General features: G+C 34.4%; 1 protein-coding gene across 1 annotated transcript; it reads right to left on the bottom strand.

Annotated features, from left to right (window-relative positions):
* Window positions 1-1,484: 1,484 nt before the first annotated feature.
* LOC112523340 (WAT1-related protein At1g21890-like) lies at window positions 1,485-6,064 on the bottom strand. Its single transcript, XM_025132901.1, has 7 exons — window positions 5,783-6,064; window positions 5,479-5,541; window positions 4,504-4,620; window positions 4,154-4,406; window positions 3,584-3,742; window positions 1,903-2,054; window positions 1,485-1,795 (listed from the first exon to the last, which is right to left on the bottom strand). Exons 1-7 carry the CDS (start codon window positions 5,974-5,976, stop codon window positions 1,591-1,593), a joined length of 1,143 nt encoding a protein of 380 aa, XP_024988669.1. The 5' UTR covers window positions 5,977-6,064; the 3' UTR covers window positions 1,485-1,590.
* Between the last annotated feature and the right edge of the window lie 8,172 nt (window positions 6,065-14,236).

Here is a 14,236-nt window from a genome sequence, read left to right on the forward strand (position 1 = left end):
CTTTCAAGTGCGCCAAGAGATCTATTCGTAATACGAGATGAAAAGAGAGGGTATGCTATTAACTTCTCATAATATGGACTTTTCCTTCTTGTCGTCATGCTTCCTTTGTCCTAATAGACCTCTTTGTAGTTATTAGTTTACAGGACCAAAAAAATACCTAAATGTGTGGTAATAAGTTTATAGGACGTTTTTGGACGTCTTAATAAGTTTTTAAGGACACTTTTAATACAAAGCGTCTAATTAGCAATTTTAGAGGACACTATTATGTACTTCCTATAAGAAAATGAGTTTTTATGACATTTTCTCAAAAATGTCCTATAAAGTTGCTTATGCGACGCTTTGTAATAAAAATATTCTAAAAAACTTGTTAAGATACCAAAAAGCATCATATAAACTTATTACAACGCCTTTAGATAAGACGTTTTATATTTTGATCATATAAATCAAGTCTTATAAGATGGTCTAATAGGGCGCTTAAAGATTGGAGGTGTCCTATAAACCCAATTTTATTGTTAAAAAAAGATATTGATCATCGTGGCTACTACAACATATTGTGGCCACAGTGTTAGTTTGCCATAGGTGATTTTGAATCCTTTAAACTTCATCACCCTTAAGAAAAAAGTTAGACCTAAAGAAAAGATAGAAGGACGAAATGAGTATAGAAAGTATCGAAAAGGGAACAAAAATAATGGTACATATGATCATAATATAATTATTAAATTATATCATATAAATATCATATTCTATTTTATAAAATAAATTATATTTTTATTTAATTAATAATGAACATATCATATTCTATTTTATAAAATAAAAAAATCAGACCAAAATGGACGAGAGCAAAGACCGTACCATTTTAAATCTGAATAAAATTGGTCCTAGACCAGGCCGGACCATGGTCCTTAAGATTCTAGGACCAGACATGTAGAGAGTGATCATGCCAATTTTACGTTTGTCAATTAGTTGAACGAGAGCCATAGACTTATCTCTAGGTTTATTACACTACAATCATGACGATAAATCAATCGTTATCCATTAATCGTTCGTTTGTGGGATGGATATCGATCACTTCTTTAAAACTGAAATTATATTTTCCATTTAACCATTTTGACAAGGACTACTTATGTTGTTAGAGGCTGTTTGACAATTGTTGAATGATTTGGTGCAAAATGAAATATAATTGTTTGGTAATTGTGTACAATGAAATTAGGGCTCTTAATGTTTAAGGGAGATCCAGGATACAACATCATTCAGAGGCAGACTTTTTTTTGCCAAACAAGATTCACCTCTTAACGATTCAGAGGTTGCCTCTTAATGGAACTATTAAGAGATAAACAAACAGTCTTTGTATTTTAACAAAAATACAACTAAGTTTGGTTGCTTCTTCATGCAATATGTTTTCTCTAATCAAAACAAGAAGTACTCAATCCACAGACATAATTTTTTTTTTACATCTTGCAAAAACGACAGTTTTTGTAGCTCACATTCATAGTCATTTGATTACATACAATAAAAGGGTGTACATTGCAAAGAGAAAACGTTGAAGTAACACGTAACGTAGAAGTTAGGGATGTAGCAAAAAACGACGAATCAAGGCTCTTGTGGAAGACTTTTATCCTTAGTTATGACCGGCTCAAATGGTGCATCCGTGGTGTCGTAAGCCATCTTGGCATGGTGCTTGTCGACGGTTGGTAGCTCTTGACCCAAGCTTTTCTCCGATGTTAGTAGATGATCTTTGCTTTTACCCCACACCACCGAGTAAAGACCCATCACGATGATGATGGCTCCTAGCAAACTGTTATCGCATTTGGTACGTAAAATTAGTTGAAATAATTGTAAAAGAAATCGTTAACTGCTAAACAAACCGTGTAAAAATATGTTTTTATGCAACTTTAGAATTACCTTCCAAGGTGGACTTGTTCGGACAACACGATGGCACCAAGAACTGCGGTTATGATCATGCAAAGCGGACTGAATGCGGTCACGAAGACCGGACCACGAACCCTATTGACAACTCCTTGAACATAGTATGCGATCCCCGAACAAATTACACCCTAACGATAAATTATAGCGATTAGGATCCATAATCACTCTTTTTAATTATAGGATTAAATATCACGTGTATGTGTTTATATTATTAATAGGTGGTCTTCCTTTTTTGGCATTAGTGATGGTACACAAGGCAATACGTGTTAAAAGTTATCGAATTGAATTTCTTATACTTTCAAAATTAAAAACGAAATTAGTATTTTAGGACGCACAAATCCCCTTGTAGCCACAGAGGTTCATATATGTGTGTTGTAAAAATACCTATTTCAACTGTTGTCGAACGTTATATATATCGAGAGTAAATATTATGATGATATTCAACATGTCTTGTGTTGTACTGTCAATAAAAGTTAAAGCGAAAAAGTAGATTCGATAACAATGAGTTGGGATGTATTCAATAGTGCAAACAAGAACAAATATATTCTTGTTATTTTGTACTATGTTCTCTCTCAAGGAAAGCTGCCCAACTCAATGTGTTACGCATTAGCGGCATTTGCTACATAATCCGCATCTGTTGTCAGATATTTTATCATAAGGTAAGTGATGACTTCTTCCAAGAACGGATTCTTCTTAATCTTAATTAAGTTGATTTGTTGCTGCTGATTTCAATAGCCAAGTCAAGCTTTCCAGCAGGCGAGACAGATGCCGATTCTACCTCTGTCAACTACCTCTTTGTTTTAGATTTTTATCACTTGGCATATGATTTATATTCATGTCAATGTTTCATTTGATTATTGATGATATATCTATATATATATATGTATATATATATATATATATATAGGGAAAATTGTATGAAAAAATAACGTACTTTAACTTGATTGGGTAACATACTTTCAAAACTTTCATTTTAGTACTCAAGATGTAAAGTTTTAAACATTTAAGTACCTGGGTAACCCGGTGAAGACTAATTTTATACTAAAAAAAGACTAATTTTAGATTTAAAAAAATTCACGTCACTGACCACATCAGCAAATAATACCGAGTTGGATACCACATCACTCGCCACATCAGCATGATAATCGGTTAATACTTCAACCAGTTACCCGGGTACTTAAATGTTTAAAACTTTACATTTTAGGTACCATTATGGAAGTTTTGAAAGTACGTTACCTAAAATAGGAATCAAGTTAAAGTACATTACTTTTTCATGCAATTTGTCCATATCTATATATATAGAGGTTGATTATTATACAACATTTGACATTTGTACAACCAACACAATCTAATCTCAACCGTCCATTTCATTTGATTAATAAGTGATTTCATAGAAGTTTTGATTGTTTTATAATATAAAGTATTGATCATAATTAATGAATTATATTCATCTTCCATAAATATTCAAATCATAATAAATGAACTCTCATCGTTTCCATAAATATCTCAATTTATTGGGTTGTATTGGTTGTACAAATGCGATGGATAATATTTGAAACAATCTCTCTCTCTCTCTCTCTATATATATATATAAGTTTTAAATCTCAACAATGGCAATAGTTGTTTTATTAAATGAAACAAGAAAATAACAACTCACCGAGTAAACAGATGCAAGAAGCCTAGAATCAAAGCCAAGAGCCCATGCTTTTGGATCACGCTCCATAATCATCGCTATAATCCCACCTTCCACCGTACCGGCTAAACATATCAACGACGTCAGACTTAGCTCTGCGGGATACTCTTTTAACGTCATCGACTGTATAAAGTTACACAGTATTATTAGAATCTAATATATATATATATATATATATATATATATATAACTTATCAATTATATATTTATATTTTTATAATCAATTCAATGATATTTTTTATTGTTCGACAATCGATTAAAATAGTTAATTAATGTTAATCACAATATTAATTAAATCATCTTAGACAAATAAAAAATAATGATTCATAAATTAATGTGTTGTTCGAACATGATTGTGTATATTATAGTCTTGTTAACTAATTAGATCGACCGTACGTCAAGGACAATATGATGATGACAAGGGCATTTTTAATGCATAAAGATTCTCATGATATATATATATATATATATATATGAATTTGTTTATATATTAAATGTATTATGAATTAAACGAAAGAGATGATGATTACACACCTGAACAATGAAGTAGGCAGACCAACTGCATGTACAAGCTAGAATCATGATTGTGCCGGCGAGCATATGTTGGCCGGAAGACGAAGCACCGGCGGCAGCTTTGTGGGTGGTTGCTGCACCGTGATGAGAGTACCACAATATATCAACAATTGGTCCTTTATACAGAGTCATCACCGTTGCTCCTGTCACTGTGATCACCGTCCCAGCTATTTTCGCTTGACTATGAATCCGTTTTAGATTCACCTTCTCCATCCTGCATTATTTTTATTCAAGAAAGCATCAAAAGATTGTAGATTTAGATTTAAGATCGTTAAGTTTGAATCGTTTGGACATGTAGTAATCAACGATACCCGAAAACCAACGCCATTATGAACGTGAGGGCAGGAAGAACATTGATGATCGCGGAGGCATATGTTGCGGATGTGTATGTCATCCCCAAAAAGTACAAGTTTTGATCAATCACAGGCCTGTAATTATCAACAAAACGTAGCAATTAGTTAAATGGTAGAGTTTCTTGATGAGCTAATTTGTAGTCAGATAAAAGGAGCATATATGAATTAAGCCATATCAAAGAGGTGCTTTAATGGATCTTAAATCGCTATTAGATTGTAAAGAAGAACGATGATACAAGTTGACAGGTGCAAAATTCAGTATTGTTACACAAAGAAAGGGAGAGGCTATGATGACCACAAGAATAGTTCAGGCATAAGGACACAATACGTTGATAGTCGATCGGTTATCACTTGAATATTATATTAATATATTAGGGTTGGGTTGTGAAAAAAAGTATAGTTTAGGTGATAAGCGTAAGAAAGGGATCTCCACCATTTGATACACATTCGGATGAGATGAATCAGATCAATCCCCATATCAAGCGAGATTCATGGGTGACCTTGATGTTAAAGGTGATCAAGGGTCCGGATCATTTTTTACGCTTCTCACCTTTAAGTCTACTTCTCACATGATCCTCGACACACACACATATATATATATATATATATTGTAGTTGTTATGGTAAACTTTCAATGTTTTTGAGGCATGTAATTCTGGCGTGTGGTGCTCTTTGTGTTATACTTGAAATTAATAGAAACTCACATAACATCGCTCAAAGTCTTAACTTAAAGATTATAGAGATCCTATTGTACATGTATAAGGTTTCATGCATAGTTTGCATGTTAATTTAAATTAGAAAGATTTTACAGATTTTGTTTTTGATAAACTTGGATATCTATCCCGTTATGCGAGCCTACAAAGTAAAACCATTTCATAGTAATGCCATTTTTTGTTTCATGCAGAAATTAACAAGGGATTTTTGGAGGAATTACTCTAGTAAACCCAGAAGGAGCACTTTGAGCAACACAGATCGCGTCAACTTTGGCCTTATTTTCCTGCAAAATCAGAGCAAACCATGCATCCACTTTATTAATTAATATGTAAACCACACTTCATTAAAAAGCTAGCGAGACGCTAGCGGAAGGAATTTTGGAAGCACAAAACAACGAAAAGGATAAGTTCTCCATATATAACAACACATCTTTTAGGTTAAGCATGAGCATGAGCATGTGCATGTATATATGCCATAATTAAACCCTAGATAGAGAATTAATCCATATAGTATAAGAAACCAACCTCTCAAAAGCAAGAGCAAACGGAGCAATGACAAGAGTAGCGGTGGCATGACGATAGACTACGAGAATCCAGTGGCTGAGTCCACGTTTCATGCCGATCATGGTTATGATATACATTCCAGCATATCCAAACTGGAGAGCCACCATCGCTAGGTATGGTTTTGATGAGTTCAATGCTTCTTTAAACGAACCCATTTCTCTATGACTAGTTAACACCTCTCTCTCCCTCTATATATATATATATTTGTATATATATTTCTCTATCTATGTAGAAGTATGTGATGTCAGTTGATGTTGTTGTACTTCAATGGAGCTGGATATGGCTGGGTTTATATACACATAGAAAAGCATATTTTTTAACCTAGACGGTAAGTTTCTAGTGGAGTTGGGAACACGATATTCATTTGCCAAACCACCTATGCTTGCAGCAAAGGAGAGCACTCACTTTGATTCTTTCATTAGAATATTCCCTCATCCATTTCCACATGGAATCACGCTGCCATGATAACATATTGAATCTATAAACAGTACATCTGTCAATATCACCTTCAGCAGTTCTATATCCGCTAACGCTTACTACCTTACCTGATGAATATGGTAAGGACTAAGAATCTTACCCGATAAAGAGCGAAACAAGAACCAAGAGTCTTATCCGATAACTGAGTGCGACGATTCTTACCACGGTTAGCACTTACATGGTAAATTGTTGCATATAACATCGTTTTGGTAGATTAAAATCTTATCCGGTATGTAATTGTTAGTGTTGAATTTTACTGATGAGCACTTACTGAATAAGTGTGGTAAATAGCCCATAAGACTTCAAATATTATTTTTTTCAATATATATTGGAACTCCTCTTTTCTTATTAAATGCTTTTTCCTTTCGCTTTCTTTGAGTAATTTAATGGGGTTCGACACATACCCATATCAGAGTCAACCTCTACCGATATAGAAACTCAACACTAGATTTCCGACAATTAATTTGTGTCCGGCTAGCCTCCATTGCACGAGTGCATGTTGGAATCCTACAACCGCTAGATATTGAATATGTATTCTTAATGTATATTCGGACATTCCTTCGTTTTTGAAAAGTAATCTAACGGTGTCACGTATTATAGCGTCTAATTATACATCACATATCTTTTTAACCCATATAAAACTTATTGGAGAGGGTTAAATTGTTGTTTCACACGTCCTTTAATGGTTGTTTTTGTTGGGAATCTCTTTACTTGTGTAGGGAATCTAGTTGGATTCTCAAAACAAAACACAATAAAAAGGTGTTATAAAAGTTTTGAGATGAGGAATGTAGATTTTCCATTGGAGAGACAATATATGAAATGACCACTACATCAAAAAAAAAAAGTTAAGTCATTTGAATTGATGATTCTTTCACGCAAACACAAGGTACATGCATGTTTTATCCAATTAGAGCATCTTCAATGGAGGTTAATGAGAGCCATTATATGTATCATGCATTGTGAAGGGAGGTTAATGAAATAGAGGTTAATGACCATTGTACGCATCATGGGGAGGTCAATGGGACCCACTAATTTATTTTTTCTTTTATAATTAAATTTGTAAGGATTTAATTATGATATTATATATATATATATATATATATATACACTATAATATGATATTTATTAATCAATAAATTAATTTTTATTTTTATTTTTCTTAATTTATAAAAACAACATAATTAATAAAACATTACATTAATTTCAAAATACATTACATTAATAAGATATTACATTAATTTTAAAATACATTACATAAACTACATTTAGATTTAGTATATATATATATATAAATATATATATATATATATATATATATGATGTAGAAATCCATTAAACTCGTTGGAGTGTTATGGAGTGTGGGTATAAAACGATAGAGTTGTATGGTGAGTGGAATGCTGATGTGGCAGTCCATGACACTCTGATAGAGTGTCATCCATTGGAGATGCCCTTAGAGAAACATAAACACGGTGGCTATAGTTTAACGAAAATTTAGTTCCGGTTTTGTATTAATTGAATAACGGGTATCGTTATAAATTAATGTCGCATGGGAATCGTATAACTTGCATATCTTAATCTGTGAGAAGTAGAAGGCACAAAGTTACTACCATTCCTTTGCACGAATTCAACGGTTGTTTGTGGGAATCAAGAATTTTACGGTTCTTCTTCGTGGGAATTCGCTCTCGCCATAGTTTGAATGCTTTTACTATTTTAAAGCATTCAAAATGAACATTATCACTATTGTACTATTGTGACAAGGTAATAAGTCCCCACAAGTAAATCCAAGGAAATCATGTATTCGTTTCAGTTTTCATTGACTTTGTATCGGGATGATCTCCCACCATAGATTAAATGCTTTTACTACCGGTTTGCATCTAACGGGTTCGGACTAACAGACATCTCTAAGACGATCTTTGTTATTTGATCAATCATGCGGTTTCGAATGGATTCAAGAGGGTAATCATAAGAAGCAAAACTTTGTCGTACTATTTCGACATGACCCCACAACGAAATCGAAGGGAATCTTGTATTTTTTTTTAATTTTCATTGACTTTGTAGGGCAGAATCTATAGGACACAATAACCCAATTAACTTAAAGGTGGTAGAAGTGTTATGATTCATGTGGATCTCCGTCTTCTTGTTGGAGGAATCCCCTTTAGAGTGGTTTGGTGAGTGAAATTATTTGGTTTTGTTTGATGTCCCAAGTGGGCTTATTGATTTAATTGGCCACCAAATGATGTTGGGGTTAAGTGGCGATGATGTAATATTGTGGGGTTGAGTTTGTAGTGTTTGTGAGGAGTACTAATTGTGGGTGGCATCAAGAGTCCGCACCTTTGCCAAAATAATTGCATGCTACTTTCTGATTTGGATATTCACCTTACATAATTTTATTGCTATTTGTTTTAGTGGGAGTGACGTTAATTCCCTTTGATTAATATATACCATAACTTTGAGACGTCTAATAAGCTAACCTACGTGGTGCACCATATCTAATAAAGTGTTCTCTAAAAGCAATATGGATAATATTCTCATGCCATTTTAATGGGATTTTTTTTTATTTATAGAAAATTTTCAATGTGATTATTGCAATATATGATACAAATTATAGGTATTGTTGGTGTAGAGGAAGCAACAAATCGGTGTTTGTTGGACCAATGCCACAATCTTTTGAGCTCTATCATCGACGGATATATTTATCAATGAAACAAACCATGAGGAAAGTGTTTAATTGGAAGACGTTTACCGGGGGTTTTCCATTGACATTTAAAATTTAGTAACAATTCAGTTCATCGGTAATGTTTTGGTGAGAAGTTCACAAGTCCAAGTGACGAGGATGTCATCCTCGACGATGATATCTTCGAGCATGCGGAGAGTCATAATAAATTATTATCGAATTAACTCTCTAAAAGTGATCTCAAAGAATATTCTACCTTATACTCAAGTTTATCCAGGAAACCCCGTACTAACTATATTTTGTAATTATCGTTATTATTAAGGTCGACTCCCTGATTGATGTCCATAATGCATCAACAATAACTACGGTCTTCTGCGGTTTTTGGCCTCGACGGGGGCTTCCCGCATCACTAGAATCATTTGTTTTGTTTACTGTTTATGCCAAAAATCACCACTTAGTATAGTTTAAGGTTTGGATTGCAAAGCTAATCAATTGTAGATAGAACATTCGAAATAAACAAGACAAATGAACAAACAATAAACAAGACAAGAAGTTTGGTGACTTGGAAAACCCTATCGAGGGTAAAAACCGCGGACACAGTGAGTATTGTCGATGCACTGTAGAAGTCAATCAGGGACGTTGTCTTTAACAACAGTGGTCGTATTAATAAATCGTGGATAAACACGAAGTTTCGTGTTTAAGCTTAAAAAATAATGATTAGTTCTTCAAGAATGTTTCAACAGTTCGTTCTTTCGTATTCACAATATTGCTCTTGTTATAGTTGATGATCAGATGTCCTTTGCTCGAATATTTTTGAACCTTCTTTTATGGTGTCTCGAATAATTGTTGTAATGGTCGTCTTCAATTGTCTGTATGAATAATTGGGTCGGTTATTAAAGAGGTGAATCTTGGTAATAAATCATTCAAGACCTACAATAACTAATAAAGATAACAATCTTCAAAGATAAATCAACATTAGAGGCATCCAAAGATATTTATCTAAGATCTCGACTATCGTCATCGTTGATATCGACAATCACGAGATGTTGGATGTTTTGTCCACGATATTTCCAAGTCAATCGAGGTTACGATTTTTTACCCGGACAATTTGCCCCCCTAGAGATTTGAATTTCAAATTTTACAATTAAATTTCAGATTCACGCCAAAAGTTGGCTTTGAGGTTTTTTACACATGTTCTCCTTCGGTAATTAGATCAGTTGAGTGAAAACCAATTCAATTTCTTGTGATATTGAATCGCTGATTTTGGCGATTGGATTGTTCAGTACACACGTAATGTTTCTATGTCAAATACATCTGCTATCTGACACGCAACTCTTATCCAGGATGGCAATTGAATCGTTGGGGCATAGGTCATATATAGGGACCACGTTATTTCTAACGACTCCGTGATGATTTTTTGAAATTTTTGGGCCATAAATACCGATTTTAATTTCGAGTTTCCTTTTTACGCTTACAAAATCTTCGAGAGAGGTGAACCCTTTCCTTACTGAGAATACCTGCAAATAATAAAGGATAAATTTATGAAGATCCCTACATATTCACAAGGTACGATCTCGAATGTCTTACATTAAGCATTTTGCGAAAAAAAACCTCGAAAATTTAAGAAAGTTTTGAGCTTATACGCTGCTTCTGTCAAAATACCATACTGTGAAAAGATGAATGATCCCGCGAGTGCAATAGAAGAACAAAGCGATCTCGAGGTCTTTAGAAATATATCCTAAATTTCTTCGGATATAAAGCTTTCTTGTCTAGGCTATCCTCACCCAAAAAAATGTCCACCGGGGTGGTGCTTTCTATACGAATACCCCTTTAAAATCGACTTCACTTTGTTGTTTTCACCTTTATTTATGGCTTTCTTAGAATCCTTTGATTTATCGCCAAGACAGGTGATGCCCAATTCTGGAGAATAGTAAGAGTTATTGAGCGTTTGACTAGTGAATGGGAGTTTCCCTTCACAGTCCATGATTTGGCAGTTGCTTACTCCGTTAAACCAGAAGCTAATCATCGACACAACCTCTACCTCAAAGCGAAAGTTAGCAAGATTTTGGTCCTAGGAACTTTTTCCAAACTGGAAGATGCATTATGTCTTTGGGAAAATATATTTTTTGAGAGACGAAGATAAATGGTTGGTCGAGGGTTGGAAAACCGTTAGTAAGTATCGTACTTATCCTTGTCTTTATCATGGTTAAATTTGATATTAATAACTATTTTGTGTTTATAGCAGATATCGACTTCTCTCGAGTGTTTCCTTAAGCAGATACTCAGGCTATAATCAAGCATTTTCTGCGGCTCCCGAACTGAGATTTCATCCCAACGACCAAGAGTCGGACTTCGATCGAGGAAGACGACAAAGTCAAATTCATAAAGTCGTCGGGACCTATCAAGCAGGAAAAGGAAGAAGAGAAAGAGAAAAAGCGATGATAAAGACGAAGTGGACGCACACATCTGCTTCATGGCCAATGACTCTGAGCTCAGAGTTCTGTTGATGATGATGTTGGATCTTACAACTTCGATTCTTCCGAGGTACATTCAATGTCTCTATTTAAGGAAAAGCTCATGGACCTAATGAATAAAATAACTGATTTTGAAGGCAAGCTCCAAAAGGAAAAGAAACTGAGTGCCTTTTGGAAAACCAAGTGTAAACAAAATAATGAGCTAATAGTTACTCTCTCATGTGAAAAAACTTAGAATCTTCAACTAATTAGATCTTTAAAAGAAGAAAATGAGAAATATTTAACAATAAAGATAATGTTTCTAAGACTCTGAATAAACAGATACCTAAGCTTTCAAATAAGTTAATTCTCTCGAAGAGAGAGACAAATGAGTATGCCTTGATGTATGAAAAGGTATGTTATAAAAATTCAAATTTTATTTAAGAACTTCAGAATCTTGAAGAAAGATTTGAGGAAAGAGTTTAGACAGATCAAACGATTTTAAAGAACAAACCAAATGAATTCTCATTTTATCAACCCAAAGCTGGCTTGGGGTTTGAAAACCCAAGCTACTTGGAAAAGGCAGTTTCACAAGTTCCTACATTGTATAGTTATCTTTACATGAAACTAGATCTTAAATATCGAATGAAGTTCACTCCATCATCTTCTAAATTTGAGGCAAGAGAAGATGCCAACAGGAAAAGACTGGACAAAATACAACTTCCTTTTATGTATGCTAGACTGAATGAGTCATATCCATATGTCAGACAACCTCTGTTAGTTGAAATACAACTTCCTTTTGGTGTTCAAGTTTGTTGTTGGTGTACTCTCCTAATCATGGAGAAAGGAAGGAGAAAGGAAGGAGAAATCTCGGGGGGCCTTGCACTGGAGAAGAAAGAACAAACAAGAAGATGAGAAAATCACAATCTCTTAACAAAGGTATGTTCAAAGCTTATTGGATAAATTTAATATGCTTCAATATAATCCAATAAGTACTCCTTTGGAGTTTGGATTAAAGTTATCTAAGGAGAATAGAGATAAGGAAATAGATTCTAACCTTTACAGAAGCCTAATTAGTTATGGAGTCACCCAAGTCAAGTCATTGGGAAGCAGTGAAAAGGTTTCTTAAAGTATGTGAAAGGTACTATAGATCATGGTATTGTCTATACCAAGGCTATAGTGATAGTGATTTTGGAGGAACTATGAATGATGAAAAAAGTACAACAGGGTATCTTTTTTCAGTTTAGGATCTGGGGCTATATCTTGGCAATCCAAGAAACAAAGTATGGTGCCCTTATCCTCTGCTGAAGCAGATTAGCAGAATATATATCCCTTTCAATAGCTGGCTGTCAAACTTTATGGCTAAGGTCCATATGGGATGAGTTGGAGCATTCACAAGTGAAAACTGCACAGGCCGGAAAAAAGAAGACCGACGGCTTGATTAGAGGACTCGGAGGTTTGTACAAGTGTTTCAAGGAACTAGGGGTCAACCTGGATTGAGATTCAACAACGAGTTTGGAAGAGCCATGGTGAAGTAAAGATAGAGTTTTATGGGGCAAAGGAACAAATAAGCAGAATGTTTTTGCAAAGGCTCTTCAAGTTGGAAGCTTCAAAGTTATGAGAGACAAGTTGGGAGTTCTACCATTACTAGCTTAAGGGGGTGTGTTAAAATATAAGCTAGTCATGGTAGTCAAGTTTTGGGTTTATATCTGATGGGCAGTTATTGTACACATTTATTTAACTGTCAACCCGTACAGGTGTGTCGTTTGTGAAGGGTTGCATCCTTTGGTATCTTGCAGTTATGTTTGAATGGTGTTTAGGAAAGGTTGTGTCTCTTAGAATGGTGGTGGTTCATGTATATATATATTGGACAATACCCACTGTATAAAGTAGTTGTTGTGATAATAAGAAGTTGTCCATCACAGCAAACTCCTCTATTTATATGTATATACAGAAACTTTTCTGCAATTTACTTTTTGATCATTTCAAACTTCCTACATCTTTGATGTTCCTCTGTTTTCACAAGCATGACACAACTATGATGACCGTGAAATTTTCGCAATGAGGAACATGGAAACTTATACAGGTGACAACAACACTTCCCATCTATCAAACTTATACAAGAAAGTTGCACCTTTTCAAGATTTTCTTGGTGTGGAAGAACCCGAATCAACTGATATTTTTTCGCCATTCTATATTAGAAATAAAGGTTTCTCTACTGAAAAACGCCTTATTAGGGTCGCACAAAAAGCCACATGGAATGGGAAGAAACCAAAGAGGAAGTGTGTAGTATGTAGTGAGTTGTATCTAACAAAACAATTAAAATGAATCAAATACGTTCTGATTCGTTACTCATGCATTCAACCTCTACATTGTTAATATCGTCAATTACGTCATTCATCATTGAAGTAGTTTCACGATTAAGTTCATTTCCACGACAACAACCATCATCATCTCCAACTGCATCCATGTCGTCTTGTCCCAGATTATGATCGTTTCACTACACCAAATGTTGCCTTAGACAACAAATGTAAATTGCCTATGTTGCTTAAGATACGCTAAGACAACAAATGCTATTATATGTTGCCTAATGTTGATCCTCTCTCTCAGTGATTTGATGATAATCCCTTTTTCCTTTCAATGTATTTTTGTGATTCTGTACTTTCAGTTCCAGTGATCAATACACTGAGCATGTTCAGTGATCGCTGAAGAACTCACTTTGTAATTCATTCAGAGACAACGATACTTCAAGAAAACAACACTCACACCAAAGATCCTTCAGCAAACGTCGAAGACTGAAACTGAAGATTA

This window comes from Cynara cardunculus (assembly GCF_001531365.2).
Source record: "Cynara cardunculus var. scolymus isolate 2C chromosome LG 12, CcrdV1, whole genome shotgun sequence".
Taxonomy (NCBI): Eukaryota; Viridiplantae; Streptophyta; class Magnoliopsida; order Asterales; family Asteraceae; genus Cynara; species Cynara cardunculus.